The sequence below is a fragment of the Pyrus communis genome, chromosome 3 (assembly GCF_963583255.1).
Source record: "Pyrus communis chromosome 3, drPyrComm1.1, whole genome shotgun sequence".
Classification (NCBI taxonomy): Eukaryota; Viridiplantae; Streptophyta; class Magnoliopsida; order Rosales; family Rosaceae; genus Pyrus; species Pyrus communis.
Genome location: NC_084805.1, coordinates 17,532,529 through 17,548,578, shown reverse-complemented (window position 1 = coordinate 17,548,578; position 16,050 = coordinate 17,532,529). Strand labels below are relative to the sequence as shown.

The 16,050-nt window shown below is 41.1% G+C and overlaps 2 protein-coding genes across 3 annotated transcripts; one reads left to right on the top strand and one right to left on the bottom strand.

The window, feature by feature from the left end:
- The first annotated feature begins 9,338 nt into the window (after positions 1-9,338).
- On the top strand, positions 9,339-13,627 carry LOC137729468 (protein FAR1-RELATED SEQUENCE 2-like). Its single transcript, XM_068468427.1, has 3 exons — positions 9,339-9,570; positions 10,081-10,535; positions 11,737-13,627. Coding segments are annotated over exons 1-3 (657 nt in total). The 5' UTR covers positions 9,339-9,569; the 3' UTR covers positions 11,938-13,627.
- Positions 13,628-13,661: 34 nt separating this feature from the next.
- LOC137729469 (uncharacterized) lies at positions 13,662-14,982 on the bottom strand. Of its 2 annotated transcripts, XM_068468430.1 has the most exons (3): positions 14,832-14,982; positions 14,142-14,734; positions 13,662-14,033 (listed from the first exon to the last, which is right to left on the bottom strand). In XM_068468430.1, exons 1-2 carry the CDS (start codon positions 14,837-14,839, stop codon positions 14,167-14,169), a joined length of 576 nt encoding a protein of 191 aa, XP_068324531.1. In that variant the 5' UTR covers positions 14,840-14,982; the 3' UTR covers positions 13,662-14,033; positions 14,142-14,166. The 2 variants fall into 2 exon arrangements, with proteins under 2 accessions (XP_068324531.1, XP_068324529.1); XM_068468428.1 differs by lacking the exon at positions 13,662-14,033 and having other exon boundaries at positions 14,120-14,734.
- Between the last annotated feature and the right edge of the window lie 1,068 nt (positions 14,983-16,050).

The window sequence follows — 16,050 nt, the reverse complement described above, 5'->3', positions numbered from 1 at the left end:
TCTTTGATTGTGGCACCAAAACTTTAACAGATAGACCAGAGAGGGTGTCGGGAAATGTTAAAAGAGAAAAAAGTAGGGGGCGACGACAACAACTCTTTGTGAAACCCCTTGAGGTGGAGCTTTGACTTGTCCATGGCCAAGAAATTGAGTCGACGAAGAGGCTCCAGAGGTGCGAAGCGATGGCGATGGATTTGGCAGCGGAGGAAGAGAGAAGAGTAATTGTAATGTCGCTATTCTTTTGCAAGAAATCTCCATTGATTTTGCTTCCGCACTTTGGCGATTTCGAATCTTCATCCAGATGCTTTTCCAGTTGGCCCTCTGTAGTTCCTCCACTATGTAAACAGATAAGGACTCAATGGCATACCGAAGCCCTTTGGAAGAAACGGCAGTAAACGATCATAATTTGGTTTCTGAAGACAAGGTCGTGCGGCTGGCTTGGAGGTCCACTTGCTCCGGGTGTGCACACCATGTGTAGCAGGTGGGGTGTAGGTGGAGTAAGGACGAAGAAGACTGGAGCCTCCATCGCAACTGCTTCGATTCATGGCATCTGATCTTGGAGCCCTTGGTGACAGATACGGGTTTGAGGTGGACAGGTGAGCTGAGAAGAATGAGAAAGATAGCTGAAGACGAGGAAGCTTTGGGAGAGGGTTTGGACTAGCTTGGAGTCGAGTGAGGATGGGCCATTGGAGTTGGACTCATTGCTGGTGGACTTGTTGATGGTGTAAACCGTGTTGGGCCGAAGCAATTGCAAATTTATATATATATATATATATATATATAGCTGTAATTTAATTTTTTTTTTTTTGCAAAGAAAACTTGTATTTTTTTTTGTGATGAAATTGACTTTAATAAAATCCTTATTTTTTTATTTTGGTGTGACTGAACTCGAAGTTGAATGTTTGAGCTGCCTACGTAGTCTTCCAAAGAAGAGATTATGTCATAACGTAGTTCAAATGAACGATAGATTGCTTTTGACGATTTTAATGGTGATCTTGATGATGATTTTGCCGTACATAGTTTATGCTCTTACGGGCCAAGAGTATGGTGCATTTGTTTTAAGGGTAGTAGCTCTTCAAGAATCTGCCATTGATGGGGCCAATCTTCAAGTCGTCTTCCACCATGATTAAGTAGACGTCATTGGTGTAGACTTCTTGTATTACGTAAGGTCCATCCCACTTTGATGTGAACTTGCTTTTTGTTTTGTGAGTTGTGATGATAAGTCTACGCAATGCAAGGACGAGATCTCCCACCTTGAAAAGAACAAAGACGAACATTCTTGTTAACAGCCTTGGAGAGTCGTGCTTGATAACACTCCAAGTGCTGCTGAGCTTCGAGCCTTATCTCATACAGCATTTCCAGCTCTTGAAGACACAACTTTGGATTCTCTTCATCAGTCAAGCCTTCTTGTATAACCATCCTTAGTGAGGGGATTTGACTTTTGAGAGGTAGAACAGCTTTCATGCCATATACGAGAAAATAAGGTGTAGCTTAGGTAGGAGTCTTGTGTGTTGTCCTATATGCCCAAAATGCTTCGCTTATTCTTTCACGCCAGTCTCTCTTTGTTCAGCCGATCACCTTTTTTAGGAAGTTGCACAATGTTTTGTTGAATGCTTTTGCAAGATCGTTGGTCGAAGCATGATACATGGAAGACTTGTGATGCTTGAACTTTTATTGTCCGTGATAATGTAGTAAGGCACACTATATCGGTGGATGATATGCTCTTTGATGATACGGATGATAGTTTCCTTCTTGACTTCTCTTAGGGGTATAGCCTCAGCCAACTTGGAGAAGTAATCTGTTGTAGCTAGGATGTAAGCTTCTCCTACAAATTACTTTGGTGTGATCGGTCCTACGACATTCAATCCCCATGCATTGAACAGCCATGAAGCAACTGTAAGGTGTAACGGTTTAGCAGATTGATGTATGAAGTTGGTGTGGACGTGGAATTGGCAGGCTTGGCATTTTTTGGCGTGTTCCAGGCAGTCATTCACCATAATTGGCCAATAGTAACTCATTCTTTTGAGCTGGAAATGTAGAATTAGTCCAGACTGATACGCCCGCACACACCTAAATATGCTTCTTCCATGGCTTGATTGGCTTATTCCTCACCTACGCATCTCAGGAGCACTCCTTCAAAAGAGCATCGATAGAGTGTTCCTTTGCAGTAGAGGAAGCGAAGTGCTCGTTGACGTATTTCAGAGCGGTGTCTACGATCATCTGGAGGCCTTCTATTCTCCAAGTAATCGATCAGCGGTCGTCTCCATTCTTCAACGTCGACCAAAAGTACTGAGATGATGTTTACATCATCTAGTAGTATTTCAGTGACAAGCGGGATCACCCATTTTTGGCAAACTGGCATGTCTGCAGTTTCGTCTTTTCCTAGTGTCATACTCGAGGCTAGGTTGGCAAGAACGTCTGCCATTTGATTTTCTTTTCTTGGCATATGTTTTAATGTCATGGCCTTGAACTTTTGTAGCAGTTGAGTTGCCAACCGAAAGTGTGGGATGAGATCATATTTCCTCACCTTATATTCAGTTAAGAGTTAATTGATTATAAGCTTGGAGTCACCATAGACCTCAAGGGCTGTGATTTCCATGTTGATCACCATTTAGTGCCCGATGATCAGTGTTTGGTACTCAGCGATGTTATTGGAGCATAGTTCGCTTAGTTGGAAGGAATAAGGTAGTATTTGCCTTTGTGGATATGTGAATACTACTCCTGCCCCTGCTCTATTTACTCGTGCGGATCTGTCGAAGAACATCGTCCATGTCGGGAAAATGTCGATGTAAAACACCTCCTCATCAGGCAAGTCGTCTGAGATTTTCCAATCAGTTCAACTCAACACTGGTGAGAGTTCAACTAAGGTAGTAAAGCTCTCATTCTGTCTGGGATTCATTTTCTTGTGCCAAGAGTGCTCCAATTAAACTTTCATGAGCGGCAATGTACAATATGAGCGGCTTCCCGGGCATAGGTGCCCTCAAAACAAGTGGACTTCATAAATACTTTTGTATGCTTTCAAAAGCATTGTGACATGTTTTTCGTCCTATACGAATGGAACATCCTTCTTCATGAGTCGGCTGAACGGTTGACAGCACCCTGTAAGGTTGGAGATGAAACGTCTGATGAAGGTTAGTCGTCCTTGTAGACTTTTCAGCTTGTGTAAGTTTCTTGGCTTAGTCATGCTTTGAATGGCCTTGATCTTTGATTGGTCTACTTCAATGCCACAATGCTTGACAATGAAGCCGAGGAATTTTCCAGAGGTGACACAAAATGCACATTTTAAAGGGTTCATCTTGAGGTTGTATTTTCGCAGCCTTTCGAACACTATTCGCAAATCCTTCAAGTAATCTGATCTTTTATTTGTCTTGACCACCACAACGTCTACGTAACATTCTACATTTTTGTGTAGCATGTCATTGAAGATTTTCTACATTGTGCGTTGATATGTAGCTCCAGCGTTCTTCAGACCAAAGGTCATCACCTTGTAGCAATAAATACCTTTTGGAGTGCAGAAGGTTGTCAGTTCCTCGTCTTTAAGAGCCATGCGAATTTGATTGTATCCAAAAGAGCCATCCATGAATGACAGTGCCTCGTGGCTAGTGGTTGCGTCCACAATGATTTCGATGATTGGCAAAGGGAAGTCGTCCTTCGGGCAAACATCGTTGAGATCCCGGAACTCTATGCAAACATGTACTTGTCCAAATTTCTTAAGGAGGATGATGATGTTGAAGATCCACTTAGAGTATTGCACTTCTCGAATGAAGCTGCTTCGATTAGCTTGTTAATCTCAGCCTCAATTTGTAGGATGAGTTTGGATCGATAGCGTCTTTGAGTTTGCTTATCGGTCGCGTTCCAGGCTTGACTGCAAGATGATGTACAGCGATGATAAAGTCAAGGCCGGGCATTTCTTTGTAGGTCCAAGCAAAGACGTTTTTGTACTCTAATAACAGTTGGTAATACTCATCTATCTCGTCCATACTTAATAGTGCATTTAAGAAGATGGGATTTGGTTCCTCGTTTGTGCCTAAGTTGAGTTCGTTGAGATTATCAACCGTGGCTTGCCCCCCATCTTCGAGTTATGGTGGTGCAACAGTGACATCTTCCTCAGAGATTTCGTCTACTTTGCCTTCTTGGATCATGAAGTGGAAGACATCTTGGACCTCCTCTTCAGTGTTGTCCTATTGAGCTTGTTAGCATGAAGATTGTCCAGTGTGGATGATGGTGTGCCTTCTTACTTTCAGTGATCCATTTGTCTCAACCTCCAAGATTGTTTGGTGCTTCATCTTTGAAGGAATCAAGCTTCGAAAGTTGCATTTTTCTGCTAGCCCATCGATTTTTTCTACCTTTAGCGTTGTCTCCCTCTTTCTAGAAGGCTTATTATTGTCTTCAAGTCTTTCCAAAGCTAACCATCACAGAGGAAAGCTAGCCATGTTGCTTTGTTTCTTAGATTTTGACAACTTTTTGAAACAGAGCTTTGGGATGTTAACGTATTAAGCCTCTTGAAGATGGAGGTTTGGTCTTGACCACTCATGCAATTAAGTGCCAAAATTCTAGGTCTTAACAATTTATCTTATAGAAGACTGACGTCCGAGATGTGGGTTTAAGCTCCTCTTGATCTTGTTCAATGGTCACACTGATGTGTTGAGCGTTATTCGCTTTACTTGAAATCTTCACAGATGCATTTGGTGTGAAGCCAAGTCCAGCTTTGTTGTTGTCAACTCCATAACCATGCTTTTTCAACTTCTTTTAAGTCTCGGTGAGGTCACGGTCTTTATTGTTGACAGTGTTTGTAACCTTTTTTCCAGGATTTGAAGAGGAAGCGAAGTTGTACCCACCAATGCTTTGCCGAGGAAAGGTGAAGGTGTTTGCAACCTTTCTTCCTCAGTGGCGATAGTTTTACCTTTTGAGGGCTCTTCCATCTCTATTTCAACCATGTGACGGGCAACGATAATGCACTATTAGAATAAGTCCTTCGAGAAATACTCGTGCAATGAGACGGGAATGTATGGCTTTTGCTCCATAGGGTCCTCACTGTATGTTGGCTTAGCAACTCTTACGTTTCCTTTGGGCTTCCTATTGTTGTGGCGGTGGTGATTTCTTCCTTGTTCCACCTTTGGCTGTGTGAGTTGTGGTTTTGGCTTCCTTGTCTTTTTGTAGGTCACCAATGTTCATCCTTCTTCATCGTCGGTAAGTGCATTTTGGTAAATTGGCCCCAGCAATGGTTGTGCAAAAGGTGTTGTGTGGCTTAAGCATTGACGGGAGTGGCCATTCATCATTTGGAGAGGAACGGGATCAAAGGATCCAAACATGATCGCAGTAGTGTGCGTTGCGACCTTATCTTCTAGGTCAAGTTCGATTCGCCGTTGTTGTGACAGCTTCATGATGAACTCTTTGAGGATGAAGCACTTGCCAACACGATGACTTACGATACGATGGTACTTACAATACCTGGGATCGTTAACACGATTCATCTATTCGGGGCGTTTGCATTCCGGTAACTCGATCACTTTCTTTTCCAACAAGTCGTATAACATTACAGCCATATCTGAGTCAGGAAAAGGGTACGTTTTTTGCTTCAACTCCTTTAAGGTGTTTTTGTACCTGTCTTGGGTGCAAGAAGGCTTATCTCTTTTTATCTTCTTCGTTTTGTTCTTAGAAGAGATCTTGACGGACGTAGATAAGGTTTTAATGGGGGTAGTGTTGATAGTAAAAGCTTCCTTAACGGGCTTTTTCCTATGATTGTCCATCTTCGGAGCAAATACCTTATCCTTCTTGAAGTCGGAAATTGGCTCATTTTTTCAATGATACGCCATCAACTCCATGTCGTTGGCGCGGATGGCTAACTCTTCGAATGTTCATGGTTTGATGCCTTAAAGGATGTAGTGTAACCCCATTGTATGCCTTGGACGCATATCTCGATTGAGGAGATGTCTGAGAACCTGTCTTTGCAGTCGAGGCTTAGAGTGCGCCATCAATTGATGTAGTCCACGACTGGCTCGTCCTTCCATTGCTTCATGCTTATCAGCTCCAGCATGCTCACAGTGCGGCATGTGTTGCAGAAACGGTTGAGGAATTCCCGCTCTAATTGCTCCCAACTATTGATGGATTCAGGCTATAGGTTCGTGTGCCAGTCGAATGCATTCCCCTTCAGAGAGCGGACAAACTGCTTTCCGAGGTAGTCTCATTTTGTCCCCGTGTTGTTGCAAGTTTCAACGAAATAGGCGACGTGCTGCTTTGGGATTCCCTTTCCATCAAACTACATGAACTTTGGTTGTTAATAACCCATCGGCATCTTCAGGGGCGTCAATCTTCTTAAAGTAGGGCTTTGAGTACAAAACGAAGGTATGTGAGCTCCCATCGTACTACACTTTGATGGTGTTGGCGATCATCTCCTGCAGCTACTGGATAGAAAGAGATCCCATGAATGCCCCTGCTTGGTCTGGCTTCAGCTTCTCTTCGACTTTCTCCACCTGAGGCTCTTATTCTTTGTCGACTTCTTTCTTTAGTGGACTAACCTTTAGGTCGACTTTCATGTCGTGCTGCGCCTCCAATTGGTTGACGAGTGCAGCGATTTGCAAGTCTTTATCCTCCACAATCCATGTGAGTTTTATGATCGCTTCATTCATTTGAGCCAGTTCCTCCACAGTCCATATGGTCTTGACTTGCATGGCTGAGCTGCTACTCGAGTTGGCATCGAAAAGTAAGGACGTTAAGTACTTCCTTGGGCTTTCCTCTCTTGGCACCCTTAGCAAGGCCAGGGTGATCACGGGCTCGTGCCTCAGGTGCTCTTGTTCCTTTGGCAGAGTTAATGTAGGAGTGGAAGCCGCGACAGAGAAAGCTCTTACCTTGCTTCGGGTTGTGATACCCGAAGTGTCACCATTTGCATCGAGGATGTTCTTCTTCTTCCGCTTTGGTTGCGGGAGCAGCTTAATCCTCTATTGATGCCATTTATGCTTTTTTTACGTATTTAAAGATATACATGAGAGGCAGAGATAGTCCCACCGGGCATGACAAATTTGTAAACACGAATTTTCATACGACAAATGGAACAAGAACACGTGTACAAAATAATATTTTGTGTTAAATTTTGGGTTACAATCTCTTTTACTATTTGATCTTCTGATTCTATCTTCGTAAGGTGTAAATCTGTGGATGGGATATTGATCCAAATGGTCATTAAGGTTTAGTCTACGGATGAACAGTTTTGTGGATTTGTTGATGTTGTTGATCCAAAGGGCTGTCGGGGCTTGATTTTAGGATGAACGAGGATGAACAGATCTTCAAGGGCCTTTCAGGGCTTGATCTTGATGAACAATTGTGTGGATTTGGGCTTGACCTTGATGAACTAGGATGAACAGATCTTCAAGGGCCTTCAAGGCTTATCTTGATGAACAATTGTGTGGATTTCCTCAAGGATTTGACGAAGAACGAAGAGAGCTTTCTTGATCCTTCGGGATTCTTGGGAATTCGGTAAGTTGGATGCTTGAAAGCTTTAGAGTTTCATAGCTTCAAGGATTTGGGGAATTCTCTTCCAATTTGGGAATAGAGAAATGCATATGTGAATTGGTCCCTTGATCCCTTGATGGAGAAGCCTATTTATAGGCTTTGAGAATGAATCACCACCATCAGTTTTTTTGTGAAGTAAGTGGATGATGTAGGTGAAGTAAGTGGATGATGTAGGTGCAATGAGTGGAGGTTGTAATTTTAATGCATTGGTACATTTATTTCACCGAAATTTCGATGTCCACAGTGTGACCCACCATCATTGTCTTGAAGACGAAGGTTTTTTTATTTCACCATCGTTGTCTTAATTTTAAGGCAAAGTAAGAAAGACAACAGCAAAACCCTAATCTCTGTCAGCACAATGGCAGCGACCATCGTTGCCACCATCGCAATAGCCGCCACAAAGGAATGCATCGCCTTAAACTAAAGAAAGCACCCTAACCAAAAGCTAGATCTACGAAGGTTGTGCTAAATCCATCCTCTAAAAACCAAAACCGCCACAACACCTGCAAGAAAGGACACAAACCGTAACAGGAGGATGGGGCGAAAGGAGTGTGCAAAACACTATTGTTCTGATGTGAATCGTTCCACACTTTGCTCAATTTTTCCAACAAGCAGAATCGGCAGTGAGCTGTGTTGGTTGGCTCTAGTGTCAAGACAGGGCCCAACACCTCGAGACCTAATTTCCAATTAAAGGTTGGAAAATATGAGGGGGAGCAAGGGGAAGGAAGGAAAGAGCAGTGCGATGGGGAGGGAAGGTAGGTTTGGCGATAAACTACCATTAAGTGATGAGAAGGTCCAAAACTGAGACAAAAGCTCAGAAAGCTGAAATAAAATTCAGACGAAAACATATAAGAAGAAGAAGAAGAAGAAGAAGAAGAAGAAGAAGAAGAAGAAGAAGAAGAAGAAGAAGAAGAAGAAGAAGAAGGGAGGAAGAAAAACAGAAAACAAGAGAATCAGGGGGCTACCACCGTCCCTAAAGCCAAAATCTAGGGTCGGAGGCTATGAGATGGTTTTCTTTGGGGTTTTCCTTCTGCAGAGAGTTTATTATTTTTACTTGTTTAAAGATTATCTTCTTTGCTTCATACTCTGTCAATATATTCAGTTGTAATTTAGTGTTTGTTAGCAAATTCGAATTTATCTCTATATATATTTATCATTGATTGTTGATGTATATCCAATAATTACTAGGATTGTTAGGTCTTTAGTTGTTTGTATAAGCTTTTGAGGATTTAATTTGTAGTTATTTTTCACAAATTTTTTCTTAAAAAAAAAACAAAATAAAAAACAAAAAGGTTATTTAAAAAAAAAAAAATCATTGACAAATTTTGAAACCGAAGAAGATGTTAAATGAGACTTTCCCTCCTCACCCGAATGAACTAGTAGGGAAGGAACATTCTAGGCATGGAACGATAGAATATAAGCCAACAACTAATTGAGTTAGGCGACTCAATGAGATATTGAAAGGAGAACGAAGTGATAGTTAACTTCTATGTTCTTAGAGCGAGCATGAAAGACAGTTTATGCTACCGAGTGCGTACGCTAATTTTATCAAATGCATGAGAAATTTATAACGAGGCAATGTTAAATAGCGTAGCGAGTAAAAAAACCATATTTTAGTTAGTTCGGAGGTAGTAGAAGCAAACGTCTGTACTCTGTTTGGAAAAAACAGAATCTATATGTCGCCGTATTAGCTTCTTGATTGCCCTTCTTCTTGCATGATCTGAGATACAGGAGGGTGTTTCTATTTTTGTCAAAAATAAAAATTAGAGTATTTAAGTTATTTCTCTGTAACTAACATAAATGGGTAATTCTATATGCCAAATAAAAACATAAATGGAAAATTAGATTTTTAAAAAGAAAAGAAAAGAAATTGAAGAAAATGAAAGGAGGTTATCCGTAGAGAAATACGCAGTTCTCTCACCGCAGTGGATCATTCATCTGCCATCTACGCCCGCGCCCGCCACCTCCCAAAACCAGAAGAAGCAAAAAGTTCGTCCCTTTTTGCTTCCTCTCTATTGCAGAAGCCAAGCAAACTGTTGGGTCGCGATCTCTCTGTCAAAACAAGTGAGTTAATCATTTTCTCTTAGCATTTCCACTCTCTTTAATTTCCTAATCATTTGTTAATCCGCCCTTAGTGTAAACCTATGATTGTGTTGTTTTGCTGTTTTTGGAATTTCCTTAATCTGTTTTACAGCTGAGAAAAAGTAGAGGACTATAAGATGTGGGTAACTTAGAATTCAGCAACCCCAGTTTTGGGTTGTTCTCAGTTTTCCAGTCTGTTAGTATTTTCTTGTGTTTTCTCGGCAGCCAAACACAACCCAAGTGCTGTTTTCCGGTGGATATTTGAGATATCTGTGTTATTCAGCATATGTGATCAGAATCATTGGTAAAATGAATTTAGTAGGGTTTTGCTTGGTTACATTATGATGTGAGACTTTGTACAATTTATTAGGTAATTGAAAACTAGTTTGGCATAAAAGATCACAATTATTCGTCGCAAAATTACTTTTTTTTCGCTTGAATTTGGGAAGTTAGAACCTTAGATGGAGTCTTATCACAATGCTTATTTGGCAGTGGATGATGAAGAACTTTCTATGAGCAAGGATGAGGACGTGTCAGAGAATTCCAATGGGAAGGATGCAGTCACATCTGAGGGGAACTTGGATGTGGAACCATGTGTGGGTATGGAGTTTGAAACTGAAGAGGCTGCCAAGGTGTTCTATGATGCGTATGCAACACAGGTGGGTTTCATTATGCGAGTTGATGCCTTCCGGAGATCAGTGCGTGATGGGAAGGTAGTTTGGCGTAGGCTTGTGTGTAATAAAGAGGGATTTCGCAAGACGCGAGCCAAAGGAACTGAAAACAGGAAGCCTCGAGCAATCACCAGAGAAGGGTGCAAAGCAATGATTGTGGTAAAGAAAGACAAGTCAGGGAAATGGGTTGTAACACGATTTATAAAGGAGCATAACCATCCACTAGTAGGTACACCTGCAAATGGTCGCCGCAGTATGCTTCTGTCTCAAACACCGGTGAGTGCTTCTTATCTGCATTTTTTTTAGTTGCTCTTTTATGGCCTATAGGTTTATTTGTAAGACAGACGCATTGTGATTTGTGTTGATTTAGTTAGTTTGTTTACTTGTCTTGGTTATGATGGTCAATTATCTAGTTTATGTTCGTTGTAGATTTGAAAGTGCATCAGGTGTTCTAGTATCTGTTGCCTTGAAGTGGTTTGGAGCATTTGCAAGCTGGAAAGTTACTTTTTGCTTATGCATCTTACATGATATTAATAGGAATTCTGGTTTGTGGATGAAGTTAGCAGATGCCCCTTGCTTGAACAGGTTACTCGATGCTGTCATTCTTATGGTTTTCATAGTTCAAAGATTATAGTTCATATATTTCTGAACTTCATGTTAGGCAACCCATGTTCTATCACCTCCAAATTGTTAAAACCAGTTTTGATGTTTCAATCTAAAACGTAGAACTTGTTTGGTAACCATTTCGTTTTTCGCTGCACTTTTCATTTTTGGTGATACTGATAGAGAAGCACTTGTGGGAGAAAGGAAAGGAGAAATAAAGAAGGGTAAAGGAAGGAGGGTGGACGAAATGAAAGGAATGAGTATAAAAATGACAAACAAAATGAAAACTATGGAAAACAGTTTTAAGTTGATTTCACTTTCACATTTTTGTTTTCATATAATCTACATTTCTCCCTCCACCCTCACACCGCCTCCCTTCATCCATCTCCATTCCTTGTTTTGCCCATATACTTTCCTTTTTCGAGCACAAAAAGTAAGAACTACGAACTAAAAATGTTTATCAAATGGGTCCTTAGCTTTGTAAGTTTACTCAAGAAGTAATAAAGAAGTTTTCATAAATTATTTTGGTACTGTTATTAGAATTTGTACAAGTCACCTCGTGTGGTATATGTAATTGCTTCTCTGGCCATTTTGTGAGATGTAGGTGTCTGGATTCTGTGCAGTTCAAGTCTTGATGGTTTCTTTTGGTATTGTGCTATAGCTTATCGCGGTTACGGTAAATGTTGTACATGTAATGTGCTCTAGTTTACAGTGGTTACAGTAACGTTTTATATATTTTATCGGGGCTTGTTAAAGCCATCTAGCAGATACCTGATGCATGTTTGGGACGGCGTGGGAAGAGTTCTTTCCATTCTGTTAGTATTTCCAATAACAATCGATATTTACCATTGATTTGCTTTTTGGTTTGTTCCAGGATGAAAAAGACCTGAAAATTCGGGAGTTGACTGCTGAGCTACAACGTGAGCGAAAAAGGTCTGCCACCTATCAAGAACAGCTTGATACGGTTTTGAGGGAGATGGAACAGCATTCCAATCACCTGTCGAGAAACATCGACGTTATAGTCCAAAGCGTGAAAGAAATCGAATCAAAGAGGGTAGCACTTTCAAATGGTTAAGAGCCTGCTCGATTAGTTCAGCTCCTTTCAGACGCTATTCCATGCAATCAAGACTGGAAATATGCACATGTGGGTTAGACTAGTTGGTCAAGACAGTGTGCCTGATCTCTGAGTTCGAATCCCCCTCCCCATAAGCTAGAGTAGTTTAGATTATTGACTTGTTAAACAGTAAAACTGTAAATCTTAGTTTTAGGTTGATTAGAAACGGAAAACGGAATTACCCAGTAATTTGCTTTCTTTTTGTGACAAGCGATAGCAATAGTGGGTCGATTGTTGTTAGGGGAGAGAGGGAGTTAGTGGGGATCGAACAATCACCAAAGTCCATAGGCATGATTGTTTTCCATCACTGCGGTAAAGCGCCATGTACCAATAATTTTCCTTCTTTGTTTTGTATTTTTTTTTTTCCCTTGGTTTATTGACCCTAGTTTGTACAGATACTATAACTACAAGTAGCAAGACATTTTAACTCCGTAGACCTTTTTGTAACCCGGTTTTCTTCCTTCGGTCTCTTTTTCTAGTTGCTCGACTGAAAAATTAAGGAACGTAAACAAAGGGAGGAGCGCAGAAACAGAACATTTGGCTACGAGAATTCAGGTTCGAGATAGGTCAGGGCACGCCAAACTTGACCCATCAAGTTGCAGTACCTAAGCTTGAAAAATCCCATCGGGTTACCATCTTTTGCTCTGCTCCTCACTTCTTGTTGGATTTACGTGTAAACAACTTATTTCTTTGCTTATAGGTTTTGTGCCTTCTAAGCGTAACGGCTTCTTCCATGTTATATGCTCTTTCTTTGTCCCAAGAAATTTCAGATCATAATTTTATGGCCAATAAATAATATTATAAATCAAGAGGGTCCTAAAAATAAAAAATAAATTGGGATTTAAGTGCCGGTTTCTATGAGTTTGTGGAAGCTCTAGTCCCACGTCAAGCATGAGTTAGAGAGAACGAATTCCACATTAGACTTTACATGAGCTTATAAGTTAGTCTACTTTATGTATTGTAAATTAGTTTTATAGTCGAACGTAAATTTCCTACATCAAATTCCGGTGGAAATGTTCAACAAACAAAAAACGAGTTCCCAAATGCAAGACCAAGGCTTACTTCAGCAGTCAGTCGGGATTTGAAATGCACAGCTGATGAACATGTCAATCCTTTTGACTGTTCCGTTGAGTTGACGCAAAATGTCATACAGAGAGGGTGCGCATGATGTCGAGGGGGCCGGCATAGGACTTCACGGGTGTTGTCATGTACCCATGAGGGGGCATGAATCCCCGATAACAATATCGAGAAGAGATCTGAAGGCCACCGGATCAAGTGATCTGGACCTTTCAAATTTCATCCAACGGTCCATCTGTTTTGATATCTTAAAAGCTATAATAATTTTTTTGCCGTTAGATGAAATTTGAAAGGTCCGGATCACTTGATCCGGTGGCCTTAGTAGAAGGGATCTGAAGAGGATCCCTTCTCAACAATATCAACCAACGCTGCACAGTACACCAGCCAATATTTCTCGCGGTTGACACGGTTGAGGCTCCTACATGGCTTCCGCTACGCTATTCGGTAAAGTATCGACACGAGAGACACATATAAGAGCTCTGTGGTGCCACCTTGGCCTCCGTCGGAACATAATCAGAGGAGCGAGCATGTCCCGGAAGGGCGGCACCATACGACAGATAAGCAAGCTAAACATACTGCCATGTCCCGAGAGTGAGAAACCTCGTACAAACAAAACAGACCAGCAACTGACACTAAAAACCGTACTCTACATAATCGTATGTTGTCATACAAATTTAATCCATATTTTGCATCAGCAGCTAATTCGAGTGAAATGACAGCTTTGTAATGGGATGCTAGTGTGACAATATCTCATGGTAATCACGCATTGGCTTGCAAGATCGCCACATGTCATCGCCTATGTAGGCAAGTTCCTCTCCAAACATATGTAACCCATAAACCCTAAATCCCAGTTTCCTACCGATATCAACTGTCTAATTACTCAGGTGAAGCAAATTCCATTCCAAGTTACCATCTTTTCAATATTCACTCTCAACCAAAACAGGGTCACCTAAAATCTCAAACAAAGGAGAAGAACTTCCCTGCAACGAGAGAGCGAGCGCATGATCGACTTGAAATACCGTCACATTGACATCCAAAACTCAGATACAAAAATATGCAATCTTGATGGTATCGAAAAAGAAACTTACATAAATATAAAATCGGATTCAGCAGCTAGTGAAGAAAAGCATAAACAGCAGTGGAAATATAGACCAGAAGCGCCGTCGTGACCAATACAACAAGCGCCGCCACGGAATGGACGGCGGGTTTGCTGCCACACGACAGCATCCCCAGCCTGATCTGAATCACATTCACCATCGACAGCACCAAAAACACACAACCCATGACCGATCCGAAAGCGGACGCCAACATCCCGAATCTCAACGCCTTCAGATTGATGTGGGCCCGGAACGCCTCGTCGACGTCCTTGCTGTTGAGCAGGTTGATCGCCAGCTTCAGTCCCTGCGCCACCAGCGACGAGAACAGGAAGAAGCTGAAGGAGACAACCTCGAACACCAGCAGCTTCTTCGCCACGTCGATCCCGGCGTCGCAGGATGTCCGGTCCTCGAGGCTCTTCTGTCCCCGAGTTGTCAGGGAGAGCCCCACGAAGACGGCGATGGTGAAGAGTGAGTTGACGTTGACGAGGCCGTCCAGCGCCGTGACGTGCACGCTCGTCGTTGACGATGACGACATCACTCTCCGGCCGTCTTGGGTGTAGCACTCTTTTGGGTAGCCGTCAGATCTGGAAATCAAGACAAAAAGCACAAAAAGATGATTAATTTTTCGTTTCAGAGGTCAATTTCTGAAGCTGAAATCTGAGAGAGGGAGAGAGATCGTACTCATCCATGGCGTCGAGATTGTAATTTTGCTTGTGGGGGTTATGTATTTATTTTTATTTTCTTGCTGAATGTAGTTGCTTGTAGTGTTTTCTGTTTGTTTCTTGGGAAAGATGGGAGGAAAGAAGGGAGACGAAATATGCTTTACCTTTTTATTTTTGGATTTTTGTTTTTAGTAAATTGTAACAATATTTTTTTAATATTAATTTAATTGAAACAATGATCATTCAACTATAAATCCATTACTATTGATTTTTTAACTCATCAAAACATATAATTATGGTTCCTCAATTAAAAATTCATTATCAATGGTCCCTTAACTTTAATTCAATTGGAAAAATTGTTCTTCAACTTTAACCCAATTCGAAAAATGGTCTTTCAACTTTAATCCAATTGTAGTAATGATTCTTCCAACATAACTCATTTTAACAAAATTCTGACGAAGTTTACGAAAATGACCATAACTACACATTTTGATAAGTTAAGAGATCAATAACAATAGATTTTTAGTTGATGAACAATTGTTACAATTTACTCTTTGTTTTGTTATGAGATTTTTGGATTTTAAGTTGTAAGATTTTTGTAAAAAAAAATAATGCTATTTACATGTTTATTTTTAATTTTTATAATTTTTTTTATAATTTTAATTGTTGAACTTGATAAGATTGAAAAAGATGACAGATATTAATGAACATATGAAATAATAAAAGAATAGCAACCAATAAAAAAGGTTTGAGACATTGAACAAAGTGGGTGAGGGATTAAAGAAATTTAAAAGTGTGGGGTTTGTTGAATTACTTTCGAAAAGGATCAGTGTCCCCAACCTATAAAGTAGGATGGAGACGTTCAAGAAATAGCTTTGTCTTGGTCACGTGATTCAAAACAAACCAAACTCCCTTTCAACTTGCTTCAATCTTTGGAGCAAAAATTAGTTTTGGGGTAAAATTGACTTTTGGGACAAATTTAACTCAAGAAAACGATCAAGGTAAAGCTATCGGCCTACCTATGAACGTACACACGTCAAAAACAAAAAAAGGAACTCGGCGGCCCACTTACGTGCCCCATTCGAGCCCGGCCTGCAGCGCCTGGCAACGGTGGGCCCCACTATCATGGCGGTTGTTGGCCACAAGCTGGAGCCCAACAGCTTTTTCGTGATCCAACGATCGAGATTAATGGAGCGTTGGAGATGGTTTATCCAACGATCCAGATTCATTTTTTTTTT